At 40.2% G+C, this 21,140-nt stretch overlaps 1 protein-coding gene across 3 annotated transcripts in view; it reads left to right on the top strand.

Moving 5' to 3' along the window:
• LOC117305889 (mothers against decapentaplegic homolog 4-like) overlaps positions 1–15,457 on the top strand; it is a 34,587-nt gene extending 19,130 nt beyond the window's left edge. For 2 of the 3 annotated variants that reach the window (XM_033790774.1, XM_033790773.1), the window contains exons 6-12: positions 1,968–2,096; positions 4,048–4,431; positions 6,269–6,427; positions 8,693–8,891; positions 11,190–11,358; positions 12,803–12,941; positions 13,101–15,457. In XM_033790774.1, the coding sequence (XP_033646665.1) occupies positions 1,968–2,096; positions 4,048–4,431; positions 6,269–6,427; positions 8,693–8,891; positions 11,190–11,358; positions 12,803–12,941; positions 13,101–13,312 (1,391 nt within the window). In that variant the 3' untranslated portion in view covers positions 13,313–15,457. The remainder of the gene's footprint in view (positions 1–1,967; positions 2,097–4,047; positions 4,432–6,268; positions 6,428–8,692; positions 8,892–11,189; positions 11,359–12,802; positions 12,942–13,100) is intronic. The other variant, XM_033790775.1, reaches the window with a different exon arrangement.
• The last annotated feature ends 5,683 nt before the right edge of the window (positions 15,458–21,140 follow it).

Below are 21,140 nucleotides of genomic sequence, written 5' to 3'. Positions count from 1 at the left end.
TATCACAATGGTTGCCCAGGAGCCTGAGGCAAAGATGTCCACTCAGACATTTAGTTTAGCTAAAATCTTTTGAATGTAAAAAGAAAGAAAAGACTGGGCCCAATTTCATGACTCTGCTTAACACTGAATTTTGCGCTTACAATTATCATTCTCCGCTTATTGTGCAAGCGCCGAATGCCTAGTAAATCGGGGTATGCATGCGCACAAGCAAAAATATTCCCTGCTAACCCGTTGAATAGGCTTGATATCTAGCCGGATATCTCTGCTTCAGTAAGTGCCGATTCTTTGCTTATGGCAGGTATGCAGAGTCATGAAATCTTGGCCTAAGGTGGGTTTCACAAAGAGTCAAGACTAGTCTCATGTCGACTAGCCTATGGTTTTTAATATCACCTAGGACTAGTCCTTAGTTAGGACTAGTTCTTAGTTCTTTGTGAAATCGACCCCTGGTCAGTTTCATTGTGCTGCTTACCACAGAATTCTGCGTTTCTTGTCTGTGGAGTTAAATGCTTCTCAGGGTGTTGTAAGCAGTTTTTAACTGGGCATGCAGCTGTGGGCAATAAGAGAACCAAATGAGTATACCAACATCGTTTCAGTTGTTGTTGATTTTGCAGTAAAATCTCTATGAGCCTTTTTTAGGTACATGGTGGACACTACAGTATTGCACTGTTTGGTTTTGGGTGTCTACAAACAAATTTACCCAAACCTAGTAGGGTCTTAGTGCTGTGTCCACCATGTCTCAAAATGGCTTATTATCACTGATCCATTTTCTTTTTTAACATTATTAACATATTTGATTCATAAATCATTTGTTTTTCCTTTTATTTATTTAAAAGCCTAATCCTTCTTGCTACTAAGAGAAACAATGAAAACCTGTAGATGTTTATCAAACTGCCACCTTGTTTGTCAGGTTCCCCTCTATGCAATGGTGAAGAGGGATGCTAATTCTTGTCATACCCAAAGGGGGTACCAGACTATTTTCCCCTTCAAGACTCAGTTTTGTTACATAGATTTTAATGGGAGAAAAAAACCCAAGATGGCTGAACTGTGATAAAAGTTGATTGCCGCGTCTGAATCAAGCGGCTTTGACTACGGCTATGACTGTTGTAGGAGAAAAGGAGTTTTCTGCGCTCCAGACATAGCCACAGCCAAAGCCATAAATTCAGTAGCGGCCTACAATAGACCGTATTGATATATGACGTCACCATTCAAATCTGCCCTACAACATGGCGTCTGTGAGCGTGAGCGAGTGAGGAGGGTGTGCGTACGTGTGCCATGTAGAAATCCAACCGGGACTGCTGCGTGCTGCGTACTTCATTGATGTACACGTTACGACACGCATACGGTTTGTCCTACAAGATTGTGACTTTCATAGCAACAAAAGGGTTAATCAATACAGTCTATTTGCACATGACGCCACACTCCCAAAGAGCGCCCTCACTGAGGCCAATAAGTGCTCTCACTGAGGCTAAAGAAGATTTGACGATAGCCGCTTTTTGGTGTGCGTGACCTCAGCGTCCCTGTAGCGTTTTGCTTTACGCAAGGGGTCTCTAAACTTTTATCTTAGTGTGGTCATCTTATGTTTCTCCTACTCAAACCAATGTGAACCAAACTGATGCTTTAGAGGGGAAAACAGACTGCAGCCGATTTCACGAAACGCTAGGATCAAGCCTATTTCGAGTTAGGACGAGTAACCCGTCCTAACTTAGGATGGGTTCAATGCGTCCTACGTATTTTGATACAGAACTGAACCAGTCCTAAGTCCTAAGATTAATCCTAAGTTAGGATGAGTTTGGTGAAATCGACGGCAGGTCCCTTATTTAAAAGAAATGAGAATTCAAACTATCATTGCCATTGTGTATACAGGGGATCTGACGAACGATAACTGCAGTGTGCTAAATGTCTATTATGATTACGTTGCTCATCCTCATTAACAGTATGGCCTAATACCTATGTACATTACATTGCAGCAATAAGCACTAGCTTGCCCATGCCCATGGCACAGCCACTAATGGTGAGCAGCATACCAGATCAACACCCACAGCCCAACCATCCCCATACCAGTACTGCCATCATGACACGAGACCCTGGACAGTTAGGTAAAAAGGAAAACATACATTGTACTTGTGGTGACTGGTCTGTGTTCCGACAACCCTATGTTCCGACACCCATATGTTCCGACACTGATAGTTCTGACAACCCTAGTTCCGATAGCCCCTCGTCAGGGCCCAATTTCATAGACAAAAGCACAAACAAATTATGCTTACCAGAGAAAGGTTACCAGCCAAAATACCATGTCACATGCACAATCTTTGATTGGTGTCCCGCTAAATTTGTGCTTAGCAGTAAATTGTTGAGCAATTTGACTTCACTCTTGAAGGGGCACAGCAATTTCCTTCACTCTTGAAGGGGCACAGCAATTTCCTTCTTGTAAGGGCGCCTCGATGAGAAAAATGTAAAAACTTGTATTTGAACTTTGCAAAGGGCACCACAGCAAAAGCACAGGGCACCATGGCAATTGCTATGTGGGTGCCGTGGGTTATTTTGAGGCCTGCCTCGGGTTAACATTAAGGTTGGGGTTCGGATTATGAAACTACAGTACCTCTAGCTAACTCTGACAGCCTCAGTGGCCAAGTGGGTGAGACACTGTTCTAGAATTGCAAAGGTTGTGGGTTCAAATACCATCGGAGTAAAATGCCTGTGGTTTGTTTTTCACAGATCTTTGGGGAAAGTGCTGAGTATACAGTGCAAACACACGTCGGTGTAAGGGTCAAAACAAAAATAACATACTGTACATTAGGGTTGTCGCAACACAAGGGTCTCGGAACATAGTGTGGTAACTGTACAGTGTACATACACCACAACGTCAGCATTGGACATGTTGTCAAGTCACTGTTCGTCTGTTATGAGAAAGGAATCTGTTTTCTTCACTCTTGTCTTGTCCAAGTCTTGTCTGTTCTCCCTGCACCCAATGCCAGACTTGCAATGGGTGCGTTCGTTTAGCTTCCTTGGGTCTACCCCGTGGTGCTCACTCGGGTGAGCCCCTGACAAGAGCTAAACGAATGATCACACTCGCCCTCTCGTGGTGACGGCATGCACCTCGGGTCACTCCCAAGTGACCCACTCCACAAGCAGGGCACTGGCATGACTGGGGGCTGACCCAGGTGAGCCCCGTCAAAGCTATTCGAGCGTACCGGGGCAGACCGGGGTCGACCCAGGGAAGCTAAACGAACGCACGCTATATAGACTGTTTAAGTCTTGTGGGTATTCAACTTCTGGAACCAAGTTGGTCCTAACTGTTTTGAGGTTTACATGTGCATGCATCTGTTTCTTCAAAGACTTCAGTGTAACATACAATGTAGTTACTTTAATTTTTGAGAAACTGGAACTTAGATGCTGCAAACTGCTTACCAACCAAAATGACCTGTGGTATAATTGCAAAAGATAAATAAAGGCCTGACTTTTGCGAACCCTAGCAGATTCTTTCTTTTATTTTCAAGAACCTGAGTTGGGCGGCACTTGCATGATTGCAATACTTGTTTTCCCTACATGTACTTTTATCCAAAGTCTCTCTCTGTGTTGTGTCATCCTTAAATCTGCCATCGTGCCAGGAGACTCTGGGAAGGAGGTGAAGAAAAAACACATCGCCACCTCATTCTCACCTTTGTGCACAATATCTAGATTAAGTAGTATTCCGTTCAGCAATGACAAGCTTAGCATTTCTTTGTTCCACTTCTGCCATTTCCTTTTTTTTCAATGCATCATTATACAACATTTATTGCCACGTGTGTGCTCCAATTGTTTAGTAAAAAACAGGCTGTGCAGTCTAATGTGTGTTTGCTTTTATCACTAGCACAATATTTGGCATTATGTTAAAAGCACCATGCAGAGATAACCGTTTTGATTTTCAAGCTTAGCAGTTTTATTTAATGCTTTAAATATTTAAGGACCCTCTATATGATATTTCTTACGTTAGAAGTCGGTTTATATACTACATGAAGGTAATGTTTCACCACAATTTGTTTTAACAATAAAAAATTTTCCCCCCAGTTTCGTCGATGCCCCCAATGGTCCCGCCCCAGCACACCATAATAACTCAGCTCCCGGCGATGCCTCTATCACCGACCTCCGCCTTCCCGCCCGTCAGCGTCCAGTCCCCGAACTCGGCCCCACCCTCCATTCAATCCCCTTCCCCTCAAGCTGCCCCCCAGCAGCAGCCTCTACCCCCTCAGGGTCCCCCGTCCCAGGGTCCTGCCTCGCAAGGCCCGCCACCTCTCGCCCAGCAAGTTGGGGGGACACCCGTTGGCTCAGTGGGCCCCCCTGGACCATCAGGACCTCCTGGTCCTGCAGCACCCCTTGGGAGCTCTGGACCGTCGGGGCCGACAGGACCTGCTTCACCAACTGGATCGACGTCAAACCAGTCGATGAACAGAAGTAAGTTCTAAACCAAGGAAGTTGGCAGAGCGAGTAGTGTTGGTCCTGAAAAGAACCAGTGGTTAACTACTCTGGAGTTGTTAACCATTGGTTCTTTTCAGAGAAACAACACTACTCAAAAGAGATATTCTTTTTGGTGTTACCGCAAATCTCTTTTAGTTAAACATCCACAATGCTTAATTTTAAACCCTACTTCAAAGTAAGTTCATGGGAAGGGGTTGCTTTGTTCATTGATGATGATAAATCGCTGGACAAATTAGATTATGTGGATTGAGCATTTTTCTAATGTGTTCCGGCAATCACAGTGTGAGAAAACATGTTAAGTGTGCCAACAATTTGTTTTGGGCGCAATATATAGCGGAGCGTTGGACTTAAGACTTGAAGAATTGATTTAATCTGGGTATAATTTCATAGAGCTGTTTAAACATTCTGAAAACTGGCCAAGGGATTTGTATTTTTTGTTTTACAATTATTTTTTTGAAGGGATTTAAATCAAACGCTAGCAACCGATTTGCGCATGAAAGAGTTATTAGGTCTTGACACAATACAAATTTTACAGGCAACTTGGAGGCAACCAATTGCATTGCATGCACAAGAAACCCTTTGGTAGTGCAACAGATACAGTTAACATATATGTAAGTTAAAGGCAGTGGACACCATTGGTAATTACTCAAAATAATTATTAGCATAAAACCTTACTTGGTAATGAGTAATTGGGAGCTGTTGATTGTATAAAACATTTTGAGAACGGCTCCCTCTGAAGTAATGTAGTTTTCGAGAAGGAAGTAATTTTTCACGAATTTGATTTCGAGACCTCAGAATTATGTTTTGAGGTCTCGAAATCAATCATCTGAAAGCACACAACTTTGTGACAAGGGTGTTTTTTTCTTTCATTATTATCTCGCAACTTAGACGACCAATTGAGCTCAAATTTGCACAGTTTTTTTTATATATGCATATGTTGAGATACACCAAGTGAGAAGATTCGCCTTTGACAATTGCCAATAGTAGTGTCCAGTGTCTTTAACAAGATTACTGGGACTGGACAACTTGCCTCTTTATAAGAGGAACGTTGTTGAAAAGACAAAAAAGTGCCCTACTCTTAAAACCATTATACACTTTCGGAACAGAAAAAAAATAAAAGTTCACAAATTTACAAATAATTTACAGGGTTTACAGAAGGTAAAGGTAAAAGACTTCTCATGAAATATTATTCCATGAAATGCTTTACTTTTTGAGAAAACATTGAAACAATTATCAGTTCTCGACAACGAGAATTATAGTAAACACATGTCCTGACACGGCGAAACGTGCGGAAACAACGGTGGGTTTTCCTGTTATTTTTTCCCGACTCTGATGACCGATTGAGCCTAAATTTTCACAGGTTTGTTATTTTATATAGAAGTTGTGATACACGAAGTGTGGGCCTTAGACAATACTGTTTACCGAAAGTGTCCAATGGCTTTAAAACATCATTTGCATACAGATCTATTGGACCAAAGAAAACTTGCACTCTGCAGGGTCTGAAAATTTTAGTTCAATTTTGAGATTGCTTTAGAAGTGGCTTTCTGTCACTATTAGCTTTCTCTGCCGGGATTCTTTGTTATTGCTTCTAATCGTTTTAGTGTACCACCCTCACTGGGGGTTGTTTCCTACATGTATGTATCTGCCTGCCAAGCCTTGGTACTTTTTGGTGTTTTGACATTTTTGTGTTCATCTTAAAACTATTATATTGTTTGTTCTTGTGCATCCTTTGATTGGCATTTTTTTAAATTTTTTTTTTTATTAATGTTTGCTAGCAAATAAAAAGAGATGGCGTTGGTAATTATTTCCACAGCAAGTACTACAATATGGACGGGGAACAACACAATGTCCTACAATCCAGGCATGCCAGGGGGCACCAGCCAGGCAGCCAACCCCACCAATCCTTACTGGCAACAGACCAATCAACTACAGGGTGAAATGCCTCTTAATGCCCCACTATCATCTCAACCAGGTAGGTGGAACATGGGTTGCGTTTTCACGGTCGTTAGTTTTTAGTAACTGTTTCAGTTGGACTTGCCATTGGTTGATCGCTGGCCAATGACCAAAACGGTTAACGACTGTGAACGGCATTTTTGTGAGGGGAGGGGGGGGGGGGGGGGTTGGGAAGTCATAGAGACAGTTTGGGGGGACAACCAAACATCTGATTTCCCCTTAAAAAGATAACCTGCAACACCTTAGAAAGTAAACACCTTTGGTGGTGTGAAGTGTTTTGTCTAGCAAAGTTTGTTGACAAAAGAAGATATTGATATAGTTGCCAAATTACTATTTATTTAATACTTTGATTTTAAAGGAGGATTGTGTGCTGTGTGATCTGTTTTTTTAAAAATTCTACACTAGCGGGATGCCGCGTTTCGCGCGGCACCCCGCTAGATGATGAAAATCCTTTACACATTATTTCGAAATATAATATGGGTGAGGGTGTTATACGCCTCTTTGATTGGGTGCGTTCGTTTAGCTTCCCTGGGTCGACCCCGTCGTGTAGCATTTTTTCCCCCAGGACGAACGTGTGCAGATAATTACCCACGTTCGTCCAGGGAAAAGAACCTGCCACACACCGGGGTCGACCCAGGGGAGCTAAACGAACGCACCCTATATTTATGCATGGTGTCATAATTCTAACCCAAAATGAAATGCGCACGTCCGCCACTACTTGCAGTGGCTGCGCCCACCTCGTTTTGGGTTAGTCGACGAAACTCTAGAAACTATAAGGCTCCCCCGTGAGCCTTATAGTGGTCTAATATTTTGGGCCTCCTTAACGCTATACGTTTTAAATCACGTTGATAGGTGAAAGTTTTACGACCGTTAGCCAGCAATAACTCTTTTGGACTACACTACCAACACTTTCCACACACACTCAATACACATTCATAATGCTTGCATTTCCTTTTTGTTGAGTGAAATTAAAAAACATCGTCAAAAAATAACATTTTCTGCTCGGTACTCACTGTTGTTTTTCTGCCGCATCGCACCAGCCTACTACATGTAGATCGACGAACTGCCGAGCCGCGGCCGAGTGGAACTGTGATAGAACAAGGCAGTGCAGCAGTGCGTGGGTGCTGTCCGTTTACAATACCTGCCGTTCACGCATAAAGCTTGCACGCACTCTGGCTGCCATTTTGGATTTGGGATTTTGAGGCATTATGGGACAATTTTGAGCTTGGCATACAGCAAATTCGAGCTCAGCACCCCTCAATACCTCTAAAAAACTTGTATGCCATAAATTAACACAATTTGCCTTCAGGGTTGATTTTTTTAAAAACTTTACCCAGTCTATCTTGGGCCCTTTACTTATTCATCGCGATTTATGGAGTGTCACGTCCCACGATACATAGCGTTGTTACATCACTAAATAAAGCGAGTTTTCGGAACATGCTGTGTGCCAAAAATCTAATCTATCTACTGGTTTTTTTTACCACCGCTGTTTTGGGGGATAACACGAAAGTAACCCGACCAAAAAGGGCGGATCGAATGGCAGGTGGGCGGGCAAGGGGCAATGAGTGAACCAATCCGGAGAACCTACTGCGAAACACTGTCCAATGAGTCATCTGTCAGAAAGATTTCTAGGAAGTCTGGTAACAACATCGACCAGTGGTTGACACAAGGTCGCCGCCCAAACTACCTCCAATCAGATGACTCGTAAGTGGGAGTTTGGGTCAGGGTTTTGTAGACTTGCAACCCGACGTCTGAAAAGACACAAACGTGTTGAATTCCACACACACGACCGTGTTGATTTCCGCAAGGATGCCATGCCACTGGACCTTCTAATTTCAATCCAAGATGGCGCGGGTTACGCTTTTAATAGTATAGATTGGAAGTGTGGACCTGAGAACAAAAGAGTTCCACATAATTTAGGGACTTGGAACACTACATGTAGGTGGGCTTACACATGTCCACTTAAATAGTGTGCTCATTTTTGGTACCGCATGGAGATCAAGGACAAAACAAAAATGAAAAACAAAAAGACTGCGTAGGGTAATTTTAACGACTGGGTGCTCTACAACGAAATTTGTGCACTAAAGCCTTTGAGAAACTGTTAAGTGCAGGCACAAAGGAAAGAACAAAAGATAAACTCCACAAGAGGAAAAGTGTTGACGCTGTTGCTTTTACAACTGTCTCATTGGGATTTGTCAGCAACCAATTAACAAAACTTTATATTTGACCAAAAGAAAATTAATGTATTTTTACTAAACAATTCAATGATTGTTGTATTTGACAGCCCCAGAGTACTGGTGCTCCATCGCCTACTTTGAGCTGGACACCCAGGTGGGTGAGATCTTCAAGGTACCTTACTCTTCCACGCCGCCCCGATACCCATCAGTCACCATCGATGGCTACGTTGACCCCTCGGGAGTCGACCGCTTCTGCTTGGGCCAGCTGTCCAATGTTCACCGGACAGAGTCCAGCGAACGATCACGGTGAGAAATCAGTGAAGTGTCAGGCCTGGGGCCGATTTCATAGAGAGCTTAAATTTATCTTAACTGCAGATCGATTGTAGTTGCTAAGTAACTGACAATTTGTCTTAGGATGAATTTTATTGCTTTGTGAAATCTGCCCCTGTATTTTAATCTTTGAGAGGGCAAGGCAATTTTCGTTTCGCAAAGGGCACTTCCATTTGAAAATCAATCCTATGAGATACTTTTTAAGGGGCACCATGGCCAAGACCTGGGGATTTGGAGCCTCCATTGCATTTGGGTAATCCCAGGCCTGAACTTTGGTGAAGTGAAAGTGGAGGATTTTCACTTTAACACAAAACAGGGGGTTGAGAACTTTCAGGCTTTTTATCTGATTTCAGGCTTTTTATCGCATTTCAGGCTTCTTTGTTTTTTCTGTCTCATGAAAAAAAGCTGTTATTTTTTTTAGGTATAGAGAGGTCACGCGCTTTGATCTGCTTCTCCAGCATTGATGATATTGTTTTCATAATCTCCTTGAAATCTAAAACTCCAGTTTGTAAATGACATCATTTGAACATACCTGAAACAATAGAGTTGAAAGACATATAGGGAGTTTTGGGACAGGGGGGCTGCTTGTTTAGTCTAGCGAGCTGCAATTTGTTTTGAAACATTTGGTTGCTGGATTCTTATGGAGCAAAACGGGGAATGTTGCCTGGTCTAAGATTACAGGGTCTAATTTCATGGCTCTGCTTACTGGAAATTCTTCACTTAAAGACAGTGGACACTATTGGTACTTGTCAAAGACCAGTCTTCTCACTTGGTGTATCTCAACGTATGCATAACCTGTGAAAGTTTGAGCTCAATCCGTCGTCGAAGTTGCGAGATAACAATGAAAGAAAAAACACCCTGGTCACATGAAGTTGGGTGCATTCAGATGCTTGATTTCGTGACCTCAAATTCTAAACCTGAGGTCTCGAAATCAAATTCGTGGAAAATCACTTCTTTCTTGAAAACTACATTACTTCAGAGGGAGCTGTTTCTCACAATGTTTTATACTACCAACCCCTCCCCATTACTCATTATCAAGTGAGGTTTGATGCTAAAAATGTTTTTGAGGAATTACCAATAGTGTCCACTGCCTTTAATACAGGACGTTGGTCTAAGGGCAGTAAGCATACAATTCTGCAGTACGCAGAGCTTTGAATCTGGGCCCAGATCTGATAAACTAGTTCACATTATCTCTATTTTCAAAACAAAGACATTTTCACCTCTTTTGTTATTTAAATGCACTGATAAATGTCATATTTTTTACAAAAAGTCTAAACCTCAAACATTCCTGATCAAGAACCTGATAAGAAACTTGATTGTTACAGGGAAAATTATATATTTAGTTGACATTTTGTACCACATGAAGACAAGTATTGTAAAAACAAATAATGATAACATCGAAATGGTTTCCCATTTCTTTATAATTCGGTATCAAAAGCTGATAAGAACTATACACAGTTTTGTTTGTAAGTTGAGACATGCAGGCTAAGATGTTTTATTATTCCATTGAGATGTACTGTGTGCTTGAGAAAGTCAGGTCTGTGTTTTGTTAGTTTGTAAATGTTTGAAATCCCATGAGTAACATTGTCTAATGTTTAATGTCAATGACCTTGTTGAAACAGTCGGAAAATTTCAGGGAATTTTTTTTGGGCACAAACAATCAAGGCCCAGTACCGAGATGTTTATTTTTGCTTTTTACAATATGGATGTTGATACTGTGGGTTGTCCATTTAGGAAATGGACACAAAAATGTGGAATCGGAATCCATTCTTATTCAGGCTTCTATTCTCAATCAGGCTCTTGTTCCCTCTCATCATTTACACATAGGAAAATTAATCCATTCTTATTCAGGCTTCTATCCCCAATCATCTCATGTTCCTTCTTAACGTTTATACACATGAAAATCAATCCATTCTTATTCAGGTTCTATTTTTAATCAGGTGTGTTCCTTCTCAATATTTACACATGTGAAAATGAACTTTGCAATACTCGAGAAGTGTCTTAGGCAACTGCTTAAATATGGGAATCAGAACTGCCTCTAGCTACCGGGCAATCTCGGTGGTCTAGTTGGTAAGACACTACTCTAGATTCGCAAAGGTCGTGGGTTCGAGTCCCACTCGAGTAATATGCCTGTTACTTTTATTCACAGAACTTGAGAAAGTACTGAGTTTACAGTGCTAACACACACATCGTTGTAAGGATAAAACCAAAAATAAAAGAATCCATTCTTATTCAGGCTTCTATTCTTAATTGGCTCTCTTTCCTCCCACACAGGTTACACATAGGCAAAGGTGTCCAGCTGGATCTGAAAGGTGAAGGAGACGTGTGGGTGAGATGTCTGAGTGAGCACGCCGTCTTTGTCCAGAGTTATTATCTGGACCGGGAGGCGGGCCGAGCCCCAGGAGATGCTGTACACAAGATATACCCAAGTGCATACATAAAGGTCAGTCAATGTACATGTACATACTAACTTGTTGTTCATTGCCTGAAAGGTTCTGCTCCAGAGTACAATACCATTCTGTTGATAACTTGTTCAATCATGGTTCTTGAATTTTGTTATAACTTTTCCATTTTTGAACGCAATTTTTGTGCTTTTTATAATGTTTGATTCTGTATATTTTTTTGCATATCCATGCTCTACATGTTGTATGCTTGATTTTTGTTAGTAACATTTCCATTTGTTAATGTGAGATTTGTGCCTTTTACAATTGTAGTGTGATGTTTTTACACTGTTTCTTGTATATTTGTCTCATCATCCATGTTCTATGCTTGATTTTTGTTAATAACATTTCCATTTGTTAATGTGAGATTTGTGCCTTTTGCAATTGTAGTGTGATGTGTTTACACTGTTTAATCTTGTACATTTTTCTCCACATCCACGTTCTATGCTTGATTTCCATTTTTTAATGTGAATATTGTGCTTTTTATTATATTTTGTAGTGTGATGTTTTTACATTGTTTAATCTTGTACATTTTTCTCCCCATCCTATCTCCATATAATTATTTAATGTTTGTCGGTTCCTTGGACTGTAGCATTAGGAGACTGATAGTATATAGGTTGACTTTGAAAAATTAATCCTTTAGGGGTGCTACCTTTTTTGTTTAAATTGGTCAGTTTTAGTTTCATGTCACACGAGGCAATTTAAAGGCAACCAGATGCAGGCAATCTTGAAGAAGAGAATCCATTCACATTAGATTGTTCTTGAGAATCGTGAGACTTTGTTTGGAAACTTACTCCTGTGCTGCTACCAAAGTGATCCTGCAGCATGCACTGTAGTCGGTTGCCTCCAAGTTGCCACATGTGACAAGGCCCTTAGGCTTAGTCAGTTTGTCTTTTCCTGGTTTTTTTTGTTGGTTTTTTTCATTGTACTTTTTCACCTATACTAGTAAAATTAAGAAATGAAATGTATATGAAATAATCAGAAGAAAGACAAAGCTATGTTTTAGTTTAGGCCTAGTAGTAACCAGGGCCAAATTTCATAGGGCTGTTTAACGGTAAGCATATTTGCATGCTTAACTGTAGCAGAAGAATTGCTTAAGCCTTAGCGTATTTCACAGGTTAGCAGAAAAATTTCGTGCGTACCAGGGATTTGCATTGTGATGTCATTTATTTTTGTGCGGTAAGCACCGGAAGTTTAGCATGCCTTTTCGTGTGCTTAGGGTTAGCAGCCCTATGAAATAGAAATTGCACAGTAAGCACAACATCAGGCGCTAAACAGCGCTATGAAATTGGGCCCTGATCTTTAGTTTCTATTTCTGGTTAAATGTAGAGAGTCTGTAAATCCTATTTAAAAAATCCTTAAAAAAAAAAAAAAAAAAAAAGCCAAAAAAAAAAATGCATTGAATTAACTAGCTAACCCAATATTTGGCCTATTTAACCCCGACAGGTGTTTGATCTGCGCCAATGCCACGCCCAGATGAGGACCCAAGCAGCGACAGCGAGGGCGGCTGCCTCTGCCCAAGCCGCAGCCGTAGCAGGTCATGTTCCGGGCCCCCAGTCGGTTGGTGGGATCGCCCCTGCTGTCCGTAAGTAAATCCTCCATTACTCATTACCAAGTAAGGTTTTATGCCAATAATTATTTTGAGTAATTACCAATAATGTCCACTGCCGTTAACAGAAACTTGATTGAAACTTGATTGTTACAAGGAAATATACGCCATTAACTATTTTATGTTACGCTTCAGGTTACTCTGCTGCAGCCGGCATCGGAGTGGACGACCTCAGACGTCTCTGCATCCTACGCATGAGCTTCGTCAAGGGCTGGGGACCTGATTACCCACGGCAGAGCATCAAAGAGACACCATGCTGGATTGAGATCCACCTCCACAGAGCCTTACAACTCCTGGACGAGGTACTACACACAATGCCTCTCATGGACCCACTAGGAATGGACTGAAAAACCTTGGAGGAGTTTCAGAAATGGTGGAAAAAAATAAATAAAACAATTGCTTCTAGGAATGGACTGAAAACCTTGGAGGAGTTTCAAAATGGTGGCCGGACCCTCTCTGGCGGGAAAAAAAAAACCTTTGCCTCTAGGAAAGGACTAAAAACCTCAGGAGGGGTTTCAAAATGGTGGCCGGAACCTTCAACAGGAAACAAAAAAGAAAAACTTTGTTCAAAGTGCTGCAAGTCGTGTTGTGTAGAATTTAGAGATACTTTGTGAAAAGAGTCGTTGAAAAAGAAGAGTTGTGTTGAAGGAGTCTTGGGATGGATTTTTTTTTGTCATGCTAACCCAGACCTTTGAAATGGCAAGGACATTGAAACATTTTCTCCTTGGCAAAGGGCACCCTATGAGGAAATCGTTAACTTCTACTGGAGTATTTCAAGGGCACAAAGGCAGTGAACAGGGGGCATGGAGGCAATCGCCTTCATTGCCTTCGTGAAGCATCATGCCTGTTCTGAAGTATTGAAACCTTCAAGTTCGTTACCCTCATCTCATAAGTAATGACGATCAAGGTGCTTAAACTTACTCTGGTATCGAAAGAAGAAATGTCCCTAGTTCCTCAAATGGTAGTGATCGGAGCTTGGATTAGCGCTGGACTCAGTAAGGAACTGTTAATCTGAACTTCATATGTAATTGGTAAAGGAAGTTCAAAATGTGGAAAGTTTCAGCAGTGTACTGAAAGTTTGTCTGGTGGGAGTCGAGAACTTTTTGTTTTCTGCTTTTTTATTTCCATCATGGAACTGTCCTACTCATCAGCAGAGAACGTTTGAAACTTCTAGAACTTCTAGTTGAACTAAATATATTTTGAAATTATTAAAATACAGGTTTTTTGTAGGAGTGTTTATCTCGCCATCTGAAAAAAAAATTGTTATTCATCAATTGTAAGCAGCCATCACGGTGTAACGTTTTGCATTCTTGGCTTGAACTGTACACTTCCAAGCAAAAACGCAGCTAAGTTTGACGAAGACTGTGATGTTAAGTAGGATTTAAAACTTTGCATGGTGGAAGTCTACCTCCTAGGTATAACTAAGAGAGGTTTGCGGTAACACCTTGTGAATATCTCCTTTGAGGTAGTGTTGGTTCTAAAAAGAACTCAACAACTCGATCCGTTTGCTCAGTTTGTCTTCCGAAGATTGCTTGATGGACTCTGTTGCTGGATGCTGCTTAAGTACTTGGGCTTGGTGGTGCGCGAAGGCGGGTACTGGATAAGGTGGGCTTAGGTCGGTGAAGCATGCAGGCTTGAGTGGGGCTAAAATCTAAACAGAAACCAACATGACTGTTATGTTCTCTGATTTGGTGAGGAAGCTTGGTGTTTATATCCTTTTGTGGGAGTGTGCCGAGTTCCCTTGATGGAAGATCATTCACACAACAGCAATAACAACAACCTTGGAAGAGAGTCCGTGAGGCTTTGTGAAGACCTACTTTGGAGTGACATCTGGAAAGCTGCATATTATGAATCAAACTACAGACTCAGTTACTTATGTGCTGCTATCGATGGTTAGGATTGTTCATTGTTGTAAATCAGAATCCCTCCCGAAATGTTGGTGAAACATCCTCCCAAAATGTTGATGAAACATTTTTGGTCCCTGCTCACTTTACAAAAAGACACTGGATCACAATGAGGTAGATTCAGTAGTCAGAAGCATGGTATTGGATTGAACGTACCATCATCCCACTAGTGTACTTCCATGGAGATCAACAAAGTCCAATGCCAAAGGCATATGGTTTGACATGCCACTACAGTAGCTATCGGTACATGTACACCCACTTGCTGGTGATGAACTTCAGGCTAGTGTGTTGTAGCGTCATTTCCTTCTAATGAAATTTCTGGATCAAACCAAAAAAATTTCACAGGCATGATTCTGGGGTGGGATTTGAACCCTTGTCAAAAATCACAGTGCCTATTGTATCACGACTTGATGAAGTTACAGCATTTATGAGCCAGAATATATAAAGTATCGTCATTTGTTTAAACTTCTTTGTTGGGTTGTTGTCATGGGCTTAGTCTGTCTTGATGGGCTGATCCGGCCTATCAATCAAACTGCGTGTTCAACCATTTGACCAATCACAGCAATGATTGTGGTCGGACAAACTCGGTCATGCGTGCGCGTATATTTGGCACGCGCTGCAGAATCGTGCAGAATGTCATTGGGAGTGTTCGTACACGTGTCTTGCTCACGTGCGCGGTGGGCAGAGCTTAGTGGAAAGCCGGAACGGTCCATTGGAGACATTCAATTTTGTTACTGTAGTCACCGATATCACAACACGAATTACTGGAGAAGAGATAGTATCCACAAACATCTGGCTCAAAGCTGTTTTGATCCAGGTTTATAGACTTGTGCAGTCCCTCCAAGTCAGCCTCCCATACAGTCACTGTTTTGCCCTCTGCAAGATGACAAATACAAGAAACAGCATCCCCGATCAATGCTAGAGCTTGCTTTGCCTAGGCTACAGAAATCTTCAGAAAGAATGGAGCTCAAGGTCTGGATGAGATTCTGGAAAATGTGATGTTTCCAAGACATTGTAGAAAGTTCAGAAAGTTATCAGTGGGAAATGACGAACATTAAAAAAAAGTGTGAGGAACGTTTTTTGTTGTTGTTTTTTCATGTACAGTGTAAGCTGATGTTCTTCCAAAAAAAGACAGAAAGACAGAAACAGAAAAACAGAAATGTGAAAACTGGATGTGGTTTTGGACAGATTTTCTTTTTTTATAATAATGTGTAAATTTAAATGTTGTAGTTTTTTTGTAATTTTTACAAAATGAAAAAATTGTATGAAAATAAATGGACTATGTGTATTATAACATACAGAAGTGGTAGTCTGTGGCGTAGTACAGAGAGTGGGAGAACACTGTGGGACCAGTTAATTATAAAAAATATTGCTTGCCAAGTGTTCATTTGCTGAGCATTAGTTCATGGGGGACCAGTCGTGCACAGGGTTCTTTGAAGGGCTATTTGGCTGGTGACCTGTTCTGCTGAGCAAGATTTGTGTGTGCTTAGCATTGGGCCTTGTGTCAGTCTTGTTTTTTTAAGGGTGTGGAATTTGGACACAATGAAAAAAATAAAGGGACAATAATAGGGTCAACAACAATCCAAGTTCTGACAATCCAAGTTCATGAATTTTATTTTCTAAACTTGCATTCGGTTTGCTCTTTATAAGCGAGTGTCAATTAATAAACCAAAACCTAGACTGGGCCCCTGTCTTTATCAGCAAGGATAAAGACAGGTCCCTGCCGCTGGTCCAGTGATTCCATTGGATACAATGATATATGATAAACGTGCAGTGACATGAGCTCGCTGCCCAAACAGTTCACTGCTGTCACGTCCGCAATAGAATTTCACTGCCTATCTCTATTTGAAATGACTGAGGTCAAAGGTGAAACTACATGCTGGTTTTGGAGGCAGGTCTCTGGCGTTATTCACAAGCCTCCAAGTGTGACGTCAAATGTTCAGGCTAACAAAAACCTTGCTTGACTTTAGACTCGTTCATAACATTTTTAAAATCGAATGTAAATGTTCACAGATTCATCGAGCAGCTTAAGCAAAGCAAATTGCCTCACACATTTCTGCTTATCAGAAACTAGCACAAGTCACAAACGGTACATACGACATGGCATTTTGGTAGGATTTATTCATTTTAAATGCATGGATTAATAAAACAACAATTAAATTGAACAAAGTTAATGTTTGCAAATCATGAAAGAAAATGAATCGGAGATGGTGCTGGCATTCTTTTTGTGAAAAAAAAAATCATGTCTGTGACTGTAAAGTGTTTAAAATTTTAACACTTATTTTGGTTAATTGTGCACCATTAAACAAATTTGAAAAGTTTTTGGGTCGATTGGTTGTGTCACTGTTAGAAAAATTAAATCATATTTCAATGTAATGAGGTCCGTTTGTTTAAGCCAAATATCAGAGTTTCGACAACTACAGCAAAAATACGTATATAAATCTCCTTGTTAGGGAATTTTAAATGTTCCCTTAAATGTAAAATACAAAGTAATTTTTTTTTCTGTTCTGTTTTTGCCTACGGGGAGAAATCTGAATCCATACCCCCTTCTGTTGGATCCTTCTTCAAATTTACTAAAAGGTAAAAACAACAAACCCCAATCATGTACACTCATTTGCCTTTTTCAAAAAAGCCATAAGTTATTAAGCTTGCAATGGCTGTGCATTGTTGATCCACTGCTGCACACTTGGCATATCAGTTCACACTATATTTATATGTATCAATAAAATAAAACAATACCAGATTTTTCTTTACCTTTTGTTTGCACCTTTTTTATTAACATTTATTATGACAATTTATTCATGGAATAGACCTTGATATTTTAACAGATCTTTTAATAAATGAAGTGTGTTTAACAAAATATTGCTTGGTATTTGAGATTGTTTTATTGTGTGCTCTGATATGGTTTTTAAGGGTGGTCGGGTTGGTGTAGAGGTAGACTTGTGGACAAGTTAATGGTCCCAGGCGTTGAGATGGTTGAGTTGTGGCGGTGCTCTCGCGAGATCACAGCTCTCTCGCGAGGATACCGCTGGGAGTTGGAACACTAACACCGTGACAGACATTTAACGACTTGTCCACAAGTCTAGTGTTAAGGTATCTCTCTTCCACTCCACCTCTTGTTCGAATCCCGCAGGTGGGTTTGTTTTTTCCTGGAAAAATTTTGCGAGGGTTTTCCTCCCACATCTGAAACTTCCTTCCTTGTATTCTCTACACTTTTTGGAGAGTCCTCGGCTTCTTAACCAGAATCAATCTGGTCTTTGAAATGGATGAGGGCTGTCTTTTGCTCCACGGTCTAAAAAATAGTTACCTTCATGTTAATACCCATGTTGCTTTTTAAATTTTAATTTAACTTCAGTGCCTTTTTGGGGGTCCTTTATCCATGTTTCTATTTGTAGATGTTTACAATGCATATTCATCCCATTAATGTTTGTCTATTGGTACGTGTTCCTATTGGCGGATTGACACAAAAATAAAAAATAAAAATATATAAAGTTGGTAACATGGGTGTGCTGAATTTGAAAATGGTGGATACCAACCCCAAGTTTGTCCTTGCCCCTGAAAAATTATAACAGCACAGAAAACCAAGCAGACGACGGTCGTGACATGCAAAAATAGTCGGGTTCTACTGTACTTGCATACTGATTTGTTCGGATACCATACTAGTAAGGCACCCTATTGCTAATGCTATGGGTGCGTGTTGGCGGTCGTAACCAATGACTATTTCAGCCATTGGCTAGTGATTAACCAATGGCTAGTTCAAATGAAAGTCATTGGATACGACTATCAAAACGCACCCTATGTTGTTGTACTAAGTACCAAACTTTTGAGTTTAATGCATTTATGATTCACCTGTCACTGCCAAGTACTAGAGTTTATGAGTACCGAGTTCAACAGCAGAGTACCAAGTACTTAGATCTCCAAGGGTCGATTTCACAAAGAGTTAGGACTAGTCCTAGGAGATATACAAATTGCATTGATAGTCCTAAGTTAGGACGAGTAACTGGTCCTAACTCGAGATAAGACTAGTCCTAACTCTTTGTGAAATCCACTCCAAGTACTTTAAGTACAAGTACAAGTACTTTAGAACCATTTGAAACCATTTGTTGTAGATCTTATCAGTTTAATTCCTATATCAACTTCTCACAGAAACAGAGAGAGTTTCATCACAAAGTGAATTGCCGTTTAATTTTAATACTTCTGCTCAAAATACATGTAAGGCTTTTTCACGATAATCAGAACACACAATATAATGCTTCATACAACAGTCACAGGTTAGTGTAAAACGGACTTCAACCAACATTTTGACAAATTACAACAAATTAAACCCAACACATGTTATGTGAGACCAAATTACCAGGACACTTGAGTATAATGGACAAAAATTATAACTGGAAGATTTAAATACAGAATGGCAAGATTTCATAATCTTTGTTTCTAATTTCTAATTCTAAAACCCATTTTTAAACAACACAAGGCTGAATAAACATAAATAAAAAAAAAAAGCTTTTGAAATATTAGAACATATTATGATTACATTTAGACTGCACTGATGATCTGTCACGTCTTACTTTCTTCCTAATTTAACTTGATTTCTGGAGGTGTTTTTTTGCCCTCTAAAAATTGAGCAAGAGCATACTATAATAAAGTTAATAGCCTGAAAGTTTTCAAAACTGGCACCATGATGTAAACTTAAAGGTTGGCCCTTGTACTCAATAATACATTTCAGACCTTTTTATCTTAAAGGCAGTAGACACTATTGGTAATTACTCAAAATAATTATTAGCATAAAACTTTTCTTGGTGACGAGTAATGGGGAGCTGTTGATGGTATAAAACATTGTGAGAAACGGCTCCCTCTGAAGTGCCATAGTTTTCGAGAAAGAAGTAATTTTCCACGAATTTGATTTCGAGACTTTAGGTTTAGAACTTGAGGTCTCGAAATCAACCATCCAAACGCATACAACTTCGTGTGACAAGGTTGTTTTTTCTTTCATTCATATCTCGCAACTTTGATGACCGATTGAGCTCAAATTTTTACAGATTTGTTATTTTATGCATAATGTTGACATACACAAACTATGAGGGCTAGTCTTTGACAATTATCAATAGTGTCCACTGCCTTTAAGGACCAAATAGATATGCTAATAGACTTATGCGCAATGATAAAGACAGGTCCCTGCCGCTTGATCCAGTGATTCCATTGGATACATTGATATCATAATCATTTGATAGACATGCAGTGACAGTCACGTACGTCCCCAATAGAATTTGACTGCGCATCTCTATGTGAAATGACTGAGGTCAAAGGTGAAACTACACGCCGGTTTAGAGGCAGGTCTCTGGCGTTATGTCAAAGTGTGACGTCAGATGTTCAGGCTACAAATATGCCTACTTAAAACTAACTAAAACAGATCATTAGAGGGCCACACAGGAAGCAATTTTTTATATAAGTACAGTCTCTGTTGAATATTATCTCAATTTACCTGTTAAAGAAATGTTGCCAGCTTTTTAAGCAAATTATTTTGTTCCATTTTAAATTACTGACAAATTTTAGCCTGACCGAAACAGGTTTGGTTCTAACAATAATATTACCACATGTTTGGGAATTAGTTTATCCTTCTCTAAAAATGAGTACTTACACCAAGTAATACAACAATTAATACAATATTCCAAACTAGTCTAAAATAACTACACGTTGTGACTAAAAAGCTACAAACTGTTAAAAGAATCTGAGAAGCCATTTTGTGAAGAATCGGAAAAGGAAAAAAACAAAGATTGAATTTTTTGCCTTATTCACTGACGTAGCTAAAGCTGATGTTATTATGAGTTTTTGGAAGTACTGCCTGGGGCTTAACATTGATGAACTAAGACAGAGTAGCAATGTAAAGATGATTCACTACCAAAGCAGCATTATTGAGTTTTTATGAGGTAGAATGGCGTACACAAGGCATAAAAATGACAATTCCACAAGATAATCAAGCTTTGCAAAACAAATGTTTCTAATTTTACTCTTGCAGTTTATGTTCTTGACACTACAAATTGCCTTTAAAAACTTTTTGCCCTTTTTATGTGTAGTTGATGTAGTTTTCCCCTGCTTACCACATAACTTTGTGCTTACAACAACATAAGTCTATGGGCTGAGAGCGCAAAGTTACGGAGTTTGAGTATAAAGTAAAGTTGTAAAAGATGGCCTATGCCCAATATCCTAGAGCTCAGAATAAGGTCACCAGCCAAAGTACCATGTCACAGGTACCATCTGTGACTGGTATCCT

Source organism: Asterias rubens, unplaced genomic scaffold, assembly GCF_902459465.1.
Source record: "Asterias rubens unplaced genomic scaffold, eAstRub1.3, whole genome shotgun sequence".
In the NCBI taxonomy this organism is placed as follows: Eukaryota; Metazoa; Echinodermata; class Asteroidea; order Forcipulatida; family Asteriidae; genus Asterias; species Asterias rubens.
Note: the sequence above shows the minus strand (reverse complement) of the source record. Positions and strands in the feature narration are given on the sequence as shown.